We start from the raw sequence: 13,957 nt of genomic DNA on the forward strand, positions 1-13,957 counted from the left end.
AAATCTAAATCCCTGATCATATGCTACAGATGAACAGCAAAGATTTGCTAATGCGTGCCTCGAAGTAGGTACAGTGATTACAAAAGACTTTGCCTCAAATCCTGAGCAGACAATTTCTAAGTTGTGGGCAGCTGAGTAAGGCACAGGTTCCCAGAATGTTAGTGTTACAGGGGTATTAGAGCCTCATCTAAAAATGACTCCCACTTTCAAGTGGATTTAATTTTGTTTGCTCTGGTCTGGATATACTCAGTGCTTTCAAGTAATACCTTATACTCTAAAATATCTGTCAGTGAACAGTTGAGCTATTGAGAACCCCACTCATTTTCACCACCTCCTGTAGTTTATGAAGTAATGTTCACCTTCATCTCCTGACTGTAGCTGGTATGATGGTCTCCATTTAGCAAATGAGAAAACTGAGGCTCAGTAAAGGGAAGAGGAATCCGGTGGGATTTTTCCAGGGTATGGTTTACATCAGCCTGAGGTTATTACACAGTCAATGAGAAAATACTAGCATGAAATCATTTGCATTATACAGAAATCTTTAGGGTAAAGAAAATGATCGATCGTGGCCCTAGACTAGTTGGGGGAGGGGGAGTTCCCTCAGGACGGATTGCGAGGGACCTCCAACCATGGATGGTTCTTATTTTCTCACTGAGGAAGGGAAAGTAGAGAAATGACTACAAACCAACAATTTGCTAAGACAAATTCTCCTATATGCTTCAAGCTTTGTAGAATGTCAACCTTATTTGCTGCATAGGGGGTAGCACTGAAGCTTGCCCTCTGTGGGGGTGCTTCTCAAATGTCATCCAAACCACCCGGGGATCTTGAAGGTACAGATTCTGACACAACAGGGCTGGGGTGGGTTTGAGATTCTGCATTTCCCACAAGCTCCTGGTGAGGCCAACTGGGTTGGTGTGGGAACCATGCTTTGCAGGGCTCTTGGGACCCTCACAATGAGCCACTCCAATCTTAAAATTTCAGAATGGACTAAGGCGATCACTCTTTCTCCATTGTTTAATTTTGAGATAGAGAAACTGAAGACAATAATTTAAAGAATAGCAGAGAAACAATCCATCATTCCGGGAAGGCTATTGCAGCTGATAGTGTCCGGGATGCATGTTTAACATGCGCCCACCTGACCACCTGAGCTCATATCCTACTAACTAAATGTAGCCCACACACCCTCTACCTATGCAGAAACGGTGAAGAAAACATGTCCCTCATCTTTTAATGCAGTTTATAACTTCAAATTACAAAAGTGGACCATGAACAGAGATGGAGATTGAGAGGCTGATCGAAGCATCCAACAATCATGGTTTTCTTTGTAAAGGCATTCTGAGCCTACAAACGCAGTACAAAGTGCTGATGCAGGTTATCAGATGTTTGGTGTATTTCTATAATCTCAAGTCCAAAGCATTTCAATTTAAGTGATTACGATAATTAAGGGAAAAGGGTGTTGAGCTTTGATTATGTCTCATCTCTCCACAATCTACTGATCTATTCAAACATTCACACATCCTAATGTGGCAAGAATAAGCCCAGGAACAATGACAAAATTGATGAGTTAGTTACTCCTTACAGAGATTGCCTCAAACATTCACCTCCAAACTACCGTCTCTGTAATTCCTGATAGTGGTCCCTACTCTAAACGTTTTGTGTTAATTAAGTATGAACTACACTATGGTTTTGAGGAGAATTTAATTCCAGAGGAATCAATCACTGTGATTCACGCCAGGGAGAAAATCATGAGAAATCATTTATTTCTGTACAATGACTGTTCACATGCACCTACTGCACACAAATATGGAAATAGCACAGAGGCCACATTTAAACAGAAATCAGTTCTACTGGGAAAAAATTTAAACTTCTCTCAGAACTTGTTTCGATAACTTTAAAGGAAATACTAGAAATTTTTAGTGAAAAGTTCCTTCTTACCTTAAAAGACAGCCTATAGTGTATTACACAGGGACAAAAAAGACAAAAAAAAAAAAAAAAAAAGCAAAGAAGTAGAGTGTGTTCAATGTTTGTCACATTTATGAACTAAGATTCTATTGTGTGTGTATTTCCTTCTCCTTGACTGGGAAGCTGTCTTCCATGAGGAGCTCTGTATTTGCTGTGGAAAGGGCTCCTCCAGAGTCTCCGTGTACCCATTCTCCTTGGAAGTTTCTGACCTGCCTCTAGAAAGTACCAGGCTTTCTCACCTGTCTCGAAACCCTTCACAGCTGAAGGATCCTGATGATGCTACTATAGGATAGGTTTTATTTGCTTCTTTGTGGCCTATCAAGTCAATGATCTGCAACCTGAGAAGTGTGTAATTAGGCCATGACATGACCAAAGGAGTTGTTACATCTTGTCTCCTCACTGGCAAAAGTGTCTACCCACATGGCTGTGACAGCTATGGTCTACTGGGTTTGGAATTTCCTTTAATGTCTCCCCAACTCCTTGTTGGTCCAGTCTGTTGACTATTACAGTCTTGGTTCTTTTTTTTTTAACGGCTTCAATTGCATACATATTCATCCAATAGTGCATAGCAGTTGTTAAGAAGCCATTATAGATTTCGGACCAAAGGCAATTAGTTCTTGAAAGAGAAATTTGAGCACTTTCTCTTTTAACCTGTGTGTGTGTGTGTGTGTGTGTATGCATGCATGCATGTCTGTAAATTAACAATAGGAGAAACTAAGGAAGTCCATCAGTAACAGCTATATTTATTTTTAGCACCAAGAGCTTTGTGTCCATAAACACGAGTTTCAAAAATCATATTGATGCCACTATCAAGAGTATCTGTCCCCTCCGCTATATCAGAGCCATCTCAATTGTTACTAGATGAAATCACTGTCAATCTACACAGCAGATGGGCAGAAAAAGTAATTTATCTTAGTTATCATAACTTTTGTTTTTTGGTGAAGGCCCAATAGGAACTATTTGATCCATAGGGAAAATAAATTATTGCTGGTTTTGACAACATGAAATTTGACTCATGTGTTCATCATTAACTCATGTCTTAGTTACGACGATTTGAGGATGTAAACATGACTTGCCCTGACTTTGTTAACAATTGCGTAAGGAGGCAGAAACAGCCCAGGACCTGGACTAAAGGACTCTGGGTGTGAAGTCCAGTCTTTGGACATGGAGAATCTGCCTAGGATGAGCATACATGTTCTGCTTGATCTGGGACAGTCCGGTTGAAGCTTTCTGTCCCGGACTCATTCTTAATAACAGGACACTCCTTCTCTGTCTCAAGTGTCACATTCTGGACAGTCATTTCTGGGGTCACGCTAACTACACCGCTTCTCTCCTCAGGTTGTGTGTTCTAATGTTCTACACAGTACCAGACATGCAGAGACGCTACCAAAAAAAGTAACTTCAAAATAGAAATAGAAAATCTACATGGTGAAAAGGAAAAAAAAGTGTGACAGGGAAGATACTATACTTTCCTTACTTTAAGGAGCGCTGACATCTCAAAATCCAAACTTTGGATAACTGAGAAACTGAAGGGCTTAAATGGCCCTTCCCCTAAGTAAGTTTGTCTGTAACAAAAACAAAGCAAAACCCAACAAATGATTCCTGGAACTCACTGGAGTAAAAAGAATTAGATTTGCATATAATCCTACCTATTAAGTTTTAAAAGGCTTGTCTACACCATAACTTAGCCCGGTCGGTCTGGCCATTATCTTTCCTAAACACTTTCAATGACTCCAGAACCTGTTAAGGAAATAACAGATTCAAACCCCTGAATTTTAGAGGTTTGGGTGGAGCGACATAACCTAGGTATTTTTGTTCTCCTCCTTCTTGCCATCCAGATTTACAACTCTTATGGGAACACAGGAAAGTAAAAAACAAGAACACTTTATATAGTGCCCTTTCTGTGCCGAGTATCTCACAGCCATTGTGTCAATACTTCCAAACCACCGTGTAAGGTGGAGTCAATACACCCATATGAGATGAAATGTCATCTGAAGAAATTACTTCTCAAGATTGTTCCAGTGAAATGAGACAGAGCCTAGTGATTAAGGGCACATTCTTTAGCTTCGGAGCTGAGCTGAAGAAAACTTGCCCGCTCTTCGAAGCCTTGCCTTCCCAATCTGTAAAATGGAAGGGCCACATCAATTTTACAGCATCCTTGGATGGCTCAATGGCATTGTATTTGGAAAGCACATAGCACAGCCCTGCACTGGTCAGGACTCCATACAGAGCCACTGTTACTGCTGCTATGCTCATAAGTGTATTATCACGGTCAGAGAGGATTTGAATCCAAGTTTGCTAGCCTACCACCTCCAACTTCCAGAAGACTTAGTAAATAAGGCAAAGAGTACAGTCCGCTATTTCCAACTAATGGACATATTAACGGGAGCACTGTCATATATATCGCCAGTTTTATTGAAGAAACATATTTTCGTCTGGTTTCTGTGCTTTGTAATGGGAAGCTCACAGACAACGTATGTTTCTTTCTAGTTACCCTAAAGCTGCCTAGAATAATTAGCTTCATTCACCCTCTCTCCTCCTGAGGGGAACCCTGACTTGCTGGAAAAAAAAAAAAAAGAAACCAAATGAATCAGTTAAGAAAGTGCACTTTAAACCAAAAAGAAGAAAAAGAATATAAATAAAAATAAGAATATATTACATATTTATATATTGTTTCTCTCTCTCTCTCTCTCTCTCTATATATATATATATATATATACATATATATATATTCAGCTTGGTGTTCTAATTCAGAAAGCTGAATGTGCCTTTCTGGGCACTGGGATAGTAGGATGTAAATAAAGGCATTAGCGACTCATTTCTGTGACATTTCCATTACAAGTTGACAGAGCATCTTTTCTTGAATTGCAGAACACTGGAGAGCTGATCAGGGCAAGTGGAAAAAAGCAGAAAAGAGAACTAAAATCAAGAACAGCTTCGACAAGGCAGGGTCAACAAAGGTACAGAGAGAGAACTGCTGTTTGCTGCTCTGTTTTGACTCAACAGGTAAGAATCTAAATCCAAACCAGTTTCCTTCTGACCCTGGATCCCTGTCTCAGCTGGGGAGATGCCATGGGATAGACACACTCCTATTGCCATCAGTCTCCACGACCTGGGCCATCAGCTTTTTTTTTAATTCAACTGAGAACCACCCCTGGCATTAAGGTTTATAATGCACTAACTCTACTTTTCAACAGTGGTCTCAGAGGAAAAAAAAAATTGAAAATGTAAAAATCTAATAGGAAGGCTACTATAGAGCTGCCAGCATTTATTTTGCCAAGTAAAAACATTAAAAACAAAATTGCATAAAACAGGAAAAAAACAAAAAACAAAACAAAGCTACCATTTTCTGTTGTCATCGTTTTGTAAAAGATAAGCTCTCTGTATTGACATCTAAGAAGCATGGCTAATGCCTGACCAGTCCCAGGAGTGGCCTTCCTTCCTCACTCCCTCCCTCCTTCCCTCCTTTCTCCCTTCATTCCTCTTCCTTCCTCTCCTCCCTTCCCTCTCTTTCTTTTTCTTCCACTCTTCTGTTCTGTTCTCCTCTCTCATTTTTCTCTCTTCCATCGAACCACCTGTGTACCTATTTATCATCTAACTTCCCATCCATCCACCCACCCACGCATCCATCTATCCATCCACCCATGTATGTATGTATGTATGTATCTCTATCACCCATATAAATTCAAATAGGGGTAGACCAACTTCTCCATGACCTCAAAGACATGCCTACTTATCCTTATTGACTTTTAAAAAAGAACTATTAATCTATTTCTCTCTGAAATAGAAACTTCTATTAATAGGTTACGACTATCACATTAAAAAAATGTTCTAGCATGTGGCTTATGACTGCCTGAATTTGACAAGTCCTGACCTCTTTATATTAAGATTTACCTGGATTCTCTCAGGAGTCTTTTGTGAGGGCCTAAGACACAGCTGTGTGTGTGTGTGTGTGTGTGTGTGTGTGTTCATTTAAGCATATGTGTACATGGACACACACCATACACACATATATATGAAGTGTGTGTGTATGTGTGTGTGTGTGTGTATATGTATATATATATTTCATAGGCAGAGGGCAAGATTACTGATTCTAGGGCATTTTAACTACTAAGCTACGAAATTGCCAATATTCCACCATTTTTTTGTCACACAAAATGTTTTCAATGAAACTTTGAGGTCTCAAAAAACAAATGAACAAAAAAAGTAGAAAATAAAAGAAACAAAACCTTGTTGCATGTTGTCTCTATCGCTCATGCTAGGGGCACCTGTGCGGCTGGGGCTATAACTGTTATGTCCAAAGTGGCTGACTTTGGGGGATCTTCAAAGGAAACACATGTCTTACATGAAAGAAGAAATGGCCCTTGGTAACTATCAGTGCAACGGGATCATTATGAAATCTCCGAGCGAACCACTCTGCATTACTTTCTTCTCTGGCTGATCAGACCCTTAGTTCCCTTCTGCACTAATGTGGGGGACGTTCTCATGCACTGGTTGTTAGGAGATGTTAGAATGTTTAGCAAGCAGGACAAGCAATGACAAATGTCTGCCTTTCTGGAGAGAGAACATTTTCATCAAAGCTATAGACACATCATACATACATCCCCAAATATTTGTGGCACAAGTCCCTGAATAGGGAATATCCCCTCCCGCCCCACTTTCTGGTTTGGCTGCTCACAGATGCATCAACAACCAAGTCACAAAGAAACCAAGAAAACACAAAGAAACCAAGAGCCAATCCATAAAGAGAAGCCTACCCCCAGGCTTAATTCAAGCAAGCCATTCATCGAGCTAATGTGATGGTGGACCTGTCAAATCCAGAACGCATCACGGACACATCAGCAACACCAAGTGGCATGCAATGACCAGATGACCGTCGGCCCCACTGCCATGCTTTGATTGGTTCAAGCTCAGAAAACAATCCCCTTTGAGAGTTTGGACAGTTGGCTTTCCCTAAATCAAAGTGAGATTAAAAAGGAAGGTTTGGTGAAGGCAAGTGCTTACCAAAGGTTTTCTAAATGCCAAGGAAATACGTTTGCCTATTCCCATTAAATTCGTCAGTGAGACTATACAATTACCTAGTCCAGGCAGGTCTGTTTCTTTTGGGGAAATCTCTGCCCACACCAGATGGTCTTCATTCTGGAGGTCAGCAGTCAGAAACTCTCAGGGTGCTCCCAGATAATCAGCATGTGATCATGTAACCAAGAAGATGATGGGGCAGGGAGTTGCAAGGGACCCATCAAGGACCTTCTGGACAGTCCTGAGGTTACTGGGGTTCAACATTTTCCAAAGGTCCCTGAATCTTTAATTTGACGAGGGCTTAGTTTGTGCTGATAAAAGGCAAAATTCTACCAACGGGGGACATCAAACTTCTTTCGCTTTCCACATGCCTGAGGAGCAAATCTCATGATTACAAGTAAAGCTCGTTGCAGCTTCTCTTTTCACTTAGTTGACAGCCAGTGAGCATCACCAAAATGCTCTCAATTCCTACTGATTTTGCTTTCTATCCTGAAGGAGTTTCTTTGGGTTAAGAAGTTTTACTCTTTGTCATCCTGCCTGTCTTCCAGACGAGAAGAACTGAGAAATCTATCATGGCTGATACTGCACTGTGATCGTGTAAAAATAAATTATTACACAACTGCCCTGAGATAAATTCTAGAAACTTGGCATCTTCCATCTGGATTCAAAACCTATTCTGACAATTTCATATTTTCCCCAAACGTGTGTCTTCTATCAAAGGGAAGGGTCTTCCTTCTCTTTACCTACTTACTGAAAATATAAGGAAGTACCATCATGTCATAAATACATTTTGCAAATCGAACCAGAAATATCATTTTAAAGGTTGTTTTCTGGCAATTTACCTATTCCTGCATTTACCTCAATGCAATAATCCCGTCTGTGGCAACTGTCTTGCTTGCAATAAAGTTAAATAGGGCTAGCGATCAATTTCTACAGCAACCAAGAAGACCCAATGTATATGAACAGCATGAGGCCAATTACATGGACAAGAGTATATTTACTTGGTTTCTTCCACTGAAACGATTCCTCTAAAGTGGGAATTGTAGGGCTACTCAAGATTTACCAATCCAAGAATGAGGGCAATTTTCGGTAGGACACGTTGCCAATGAGAAATATCAGTAATATTAAAAATAACAGATTTTATACACATATTTGCACGGGGTGACCCCCAATGCAACATCATCTTAACTTAATTTTCAAATGAATGCCAATAGAGATGGCCAGATTCTCAAGTAATTCTATCTAAGAACAGTATTAAATATTGTTTATTTTTCAAAAAGTGTCTAGGTTGGTCTTATTGAAGAAGGCAATTTAAAGTATATCTTTGTAATTAACCTTTTTCCAACCTGGGGGAAGATGCACTTATACTGAGAAGCAAGATAAAAATCCAAAGAAATAAATCCATGTAAGATTCTTATAATTATACAGCAGACTAAAGTTACTATGATTATAATTATATATAAAGTGGGTGTTTGAGAATTTAGCATCTAGAGATATTTTCATAAAAATAATTAAGGGTTGGAGATGAACCACATCACAATTGATACTTTGTGAATCTTCAGTGTGCAGAATTTAATAGCATTAAGACTTTTCATTTGGAGAATGAGTTCGAGGATTTCAAGATTAACATCATTTTATTAGCTTTATTGACCCTCTCTAGTTTCCTAGTCCGGTGTCAAAGTGGATTGAAGATAGTAACGTACATAAAACGTATTTTGCATCTTAGCAAAAGATTACTGGGTAACTGGATAATTTATGCATTTAGAACTGTATCTTGATGTTGTGTGGATTTCTTTAGAGGCTCCCTCCGGCCTTGGGAACTCGTTATGGCTGTTTATAAGAAAGTAGTAATGAAACCTGCACACAACCAGATAGCGATCTCCCTCCTTTCTTGCCAAAGAGCCATTTATTACAAGTGTAGGCATGGGGATTTCAAAGTGCAGCTTTTGGGGTTCAGGAGTTGATTTTGCTTTCTTCTACCTTGGAAGAAATCTGTAGCTACATCGAGCTCACAACACATCTTGTGAGAAATGGAATGGGGCTGCAGAAAAAGCACACCACAGCAAACCAAGAGAGGGACTAAGTCACAACGGGCCAGGGAAGAAGGAGAACCAGAGGCTGCCGACACTTCCCATTCAAGGGGTCAAGTACATTGCCTGCTTACCTGTCTGACCCAGCATGCCTCAGCCACACATGCAAATTGTTACCATTACTGTTTTATTCATGAGACATATTTTTAAATTAAAAGAGTCATTACCAAAAATAAGCACCCTCGATCACATTTGTGCATGCAGAGCTTCTGAACATTCACGTTTATGTCCTCAGAAAACAGAGCCAACGAGTTGCATTCAATATGGAAACGCACGCTTTGTTTTTTTTTTCAAGGCACCTACACAGGAATAGCTGTGGCTTGCCATTTCAGAAACCCAGTTATCTGCTAAGCCTGGGTAATGGGTCATCAAGCTCCCCTCCACCCCCCCCCCACCCCCACCCCCACCATCCATTCTGACTTCTGCATTTCTTAAACCCACTCGGTCCCTTCCACTGCCAGTCTTTATATGTGGTGCACGTTACGAATAAATGTTGGCTTATCTTAGTAGGATCGGACACTGGGACTGCCAAAAAGAGTGAATCATCTTAGGAATGCCAGATACATCTCCCCCATTCCTTTGTTCTAGATTTAAAACATGCAGTGGAGGGAATGCTTTACTGGGTGTAAAACGTTGTAAAAAAAAAAAAGGGGGGGGGCACCAGGTGCTCGAAATTGAGGGAAACCTGTGTAGGATCGTCTTCTTGGGGTTCTTCCTACGAGTTAGATGAAACCGTGGCTGCTTGTTACACAGAAGACTGTGGAAAGACTGTACAGGGACTGTATGTGTGTGCATGCAAGATGTGTTGTTACAGGAATGGAGAGATCTGGAAAGCAACTCTACTCGGACCAGACATAGCAATTCTGTGTTTCAAGCAGAGAGGGCAAGAGTTTAGGATGGTCTAGGCTTGACTGTTTATCGTCCCTCTACATGGCGCCATTTCCCTTCACGGTGGGACATGACTTTTTGGGCACTGCCTCCCCAGAAGTCATGCATTTGCACCAAAACCAGACGAGAATCTCGTCTCCCGCCAGCTAAGTTCATTTCCAGGTAGTTGACAAGCAGAAGAAGGGAGACTCTTACCTGTCACTGTAGGCAGCGGCAGTGGCAGGGGTAGGCTGGGCGTAGCGGTATGCAGCGTAACCACCCTAAAACGCAAGGAGAAATCGGACTTAGGAATGCACAGGAGCCCAACACAGGGGCGCCCAACTGGGAGACCACACCAGAACAGCAGTTACCCACATCCACCAGTCTAACGTGGAGGTTAATGAAAGCTTAGTATCAGAGCGAAGAACAAAACACACTGGAGAGACAGGGGCTTGGATACCAACCCCAGCTGGATGTTAAAGGTTAGCGATTGTGAGCATATCCCAGAGGAAGAAGCCACCTACCCTTCTAAAGAGATGTACCTACATGGTTAATGGTGATCGTCTTGGGGTGGGGAGGATTACGGGGGATTCTTTAAACACTCTTTATACTTTGCTGAACTTTCCAGAGTTTCAAAAATGATTATGCTTTCCCTTTACTTATTAGCTACTAACTTAGGCTTCATTCAAACACTCCTTGATTACTTCCTTGAAAATCCAATGTAGGCTGAGCTAATGCCCTCCTGTGTTACATTTGTATTTGTAAAAAAATAATGCTTTGATTGAAAGTTTATTAGTAATCTCTTGCATATGTAGCTGTTGAACCACTGAGGCAATTAAAGAAGACTGTGTGTAGCTTTCTAAGTGTTGCATAATTATTTTAAAAAATGGAATGGTGAACACTTCTTAAAAATTCTGTCTTTTCTGCTAAGATATAACACTGGTTCAGATAGGGAATTTGTTTGGTGTGGAAAATATGATAAAGCTTTCCAATTTGTAAATAAAATCATTAAGAAAAGAACCTGAAAAAAATAATTAACATTTAGTTGCATGTACCAGCAAATGCAATTGTTCAATTAAGCAGAGGACAAGCAAATGGTCATATTCGAAAGGAATTGTGTTCAGTGGAGCATTGATTATCAAACTGTGAAAATAACTGAGCTTGCTTAGCAGACCACAGCAATACATCAACCACTGTCGAATGATCTCAGCACAATTAACAAACAGGATCCAGTCTCGACCGGTAACATTGGGACCACTAGGGTTCTAATTAGAATTCACAGTCCCATAATCCTCTGGGAAAACAGTTCTCACCCTCTCCATAAAGTGGCAGCTCTGAACAGACTGATGTGTTAGAGGACACTGAACAGCAAAGTCACTCATGTGTCAGAGGGGACCTAACAACAAAATCGGGAGTGGGGGGTCTGTTACATTTAGCTCCACGTATAGGAGACAGCTGAGTTGTAGGACAAGGAGATCAATGCTACAAAAAACATCTTTCAGAATGTAGACAAAGTGGTCTCAATAATTTATTTCTACCCTCTTCTAGCAACAGCTAACTTTCAGGATATATCTGCCACCTCTAATGTAGCAATTCAAAAATCTAGTCTGTCCTTAGAGAAACTTGTTCTTTGGATCAGCCCTGGAGAAGGCACACACATCCAAGACATCCTGACAGAGTCACCAATCATTTGGAGCCAGTATTACAAAAAAGAAAAGAAAAGAAGTCTCCCTTGAACAATAACATGGAAGCTACAAAAAAAAAAAAACCACCAGGTCTTATCCAGACACCACCTGGTGTTCCAAACACCACGTTCTCTAATTAGGAAACAGGGAAACTCATTAGATGTACTGAGGAGTTGTAAAACCAAAGCAGTTGTCACACCATCACCAAGCTCAAGACAGAGAATGATGGGCTGAGGGGAAATTAGGTCACCAGATTTCTACAGTTGTTCTTTTTATCTGCTTGTCCATCTCCTTGGCTTTCATGATGTGTCCGGAAAGACACAGGTGTGCAGGTGTATGTATTAAACAATGAGGTAGAGAGGGGCTGAAGATAGCTCTCTGATTGCTAGGAGGCACTAACTACCACCAGCTGAAAGGTTTGATGGAGACAACGTGGTGGGTGGGTGTGTGTGTGTGTGTGTGTGTGTATGTTTTCTCCCAGAATAAAAAGCAAAAGCCATTGCAAAGGTATCTGCATCGAGGGCCGTGTAAATCAGTCATGATTTGTGACTGTGAATTTGGTCCCATCAAAGATTTCTAGCAACAGCCCCTTGCAAAAAACCCTCTGGGTTTGCACTCTGTATGTGTTCCCAACTTCTGTGATCGTTTCCACTGGTGAAAGTGGGCAGCAAGTTTAAGAAGTGGAGACAACAGCTGCAGTGGAAATAGCAGATGATGAAAATCAGCATCACTGACGGCCAGTCGGTATTCACTGTATGCACATAAAATGGATGTGTGTGCCATTGGGATCCTTGTGCACAACCGATGTGCTTGTCTATGAAGCTTTGGGAAGGGCCATCCACCCCACTGTTTTCACATGACTTGCCCATGTAAGGAGAGTAAGTGTGTGTTTTTATGCAAGACAGGTACAAATGGTCAACATCTTGACATGTGTCTTTGTCATTCAGGAAGCTGCTAACTAGCATTCCCTATTTAAAAGTCAAGGTCACAGGGGCGCCTGGGTGGCGCAGTCGGTTAAGCGTCCGACTTCAGCCAGGTCACGATCTCACGGTCTGTGAGTTCGAGCCCCGCGTCAGGCTCTGGGCTGATGGCTCGGAGCCTGGAGCCTGTTTCCGATTCTGTGTCTCCCTCTCTCTCTGTCCCTCCCCCGTTCATGCTCTGTCTCTCTCTGTCCCAAAAAATAAAATAAACGTTGAAAAAAAAAAATTAAAAAAAAAAAAAAAAAAAAAAAAGTCAAGGTCACAGTGTGTTGAAGTCTGTGGAGTCAGTGGAGACTCTGACCTTAAGCCGTGGTCTCCTTCCTGACCAGTAGGCCTGTTGGTGATGATGGCAATGCTCTACATCTGTGCCATCCAGGACAGTAGTCCCTGGTCCTTGGTGACTATCGAACACCAGAAAAGTGGCTAGTGGAGCAAACTGAATTTTTACTGTATTTAATTTGAGTTCATTTGAATTTACATGGAAAGGGCCACATGGGGCTGGTGGCTTCAGTGCTGGACAGTACAGGTCTATGAGATCCATCACATAGGTACTAAGTGGAAAAAGGAAAAGGATTAAGTGGCTTGATCCCACCACATCTCTCTATTGCATTGTTTTCCTTTGCTATTTTTCTTCTGTACAAAATCCGTATTAGGGGAATAACAGAGTTGTGTATTAACTCAGTGTATGTGTGCATACACTGTAAAATGATCAAAAAATACAAATTGCTTTAATTTGCCTTGCTAACAGGTGACTCTAATCAATTTTATTGCTCCATATTTTGCAGCTCGCTGAGCATAGCCAGAGCTCCTCCAAGGTTCTGTGCTAACATCTGAAAAAGGAGCGCTCATTTCCATTTGCTGGCACCAAAGGATGTTCATGTTGAAACCAGTCTTCCCGACTTTAGGACAAAAATGCATCCGTGACAGTGAGATTTTTCCCACCACTAAACCAAATGATAAGCACAACATAGTTCTGTACTCCCTACTCATAAAACATCCTCCTAAGCAAGCTATAAATGAGACCTTATATAAAATATAAATTTTAAATGGCCATTATGAATCCGCACTCCACCCCCCACCCCCATACCTCTGCTGCCACCACCAGACGTGGCCACAAAGACCCTGACTCCTGTTGTCCGAAACATTTCTTTTGCTAGCAGACGTCCTCTGGAGGTTGGGCACATTACTGATTAAGGACCTCTGCTGGTGCTCCAACAAAGCATTTTCAAAACTGTGCTTCGTGGGATACTAGCTGGGGGTAGGAAAAGCAACCTTTCCCAAATAGGTCTGGGAAGTGCCAAGTTAAATTAAGAGGAAACTGGCCATGACATTTGTGGAATTTCCTAAAACAATA

At 41.2% G+C, this 13,957-nt stretch overlaps 1 protein-coding gene across 43 annotated transcripts in view; it reads right to left on the reverse strand.

The window, feature by feature from the left end:
• The window catches only part of RBFOX1 (RNA binding fox-1 homolog 1), a 2,070,746-nt gene that overhangs the window by 26,500 nt on the left and 2,030,289 nt on the right, over positions 1-13,957 (reverse strand). For all 43 annotated transcript variants that reach the window (XM_058711264.1, XM_058711259.1, XM_058711245.1 and 40 more), the window contains one exon: positions 10,155-10,219. In XM_058711264.1, coding sequence (XP_058567247.1) covers positions 10,155-10,219 — 65 coding nt within the window. The remainder of the gene's footprint in view (positions 1-10,154; positions 10,220-13,957) is intronic.

The sequence above is a fragment of the Neofelis nebulosa genome, chromosome 18, assembly GCF_028018385.1.
Source record: "Neofelis nebulosa isolate mNeoNeb1 chromosome 18, mNeoNeb1.pri, whole genome shotgun sequence".
Taxonomy (NCBI): Eukaryota; Metazoa; Chordata; class Mammalia; order Carnivora; family Felidae; genus Neofelis; species Neofelis nebulosa.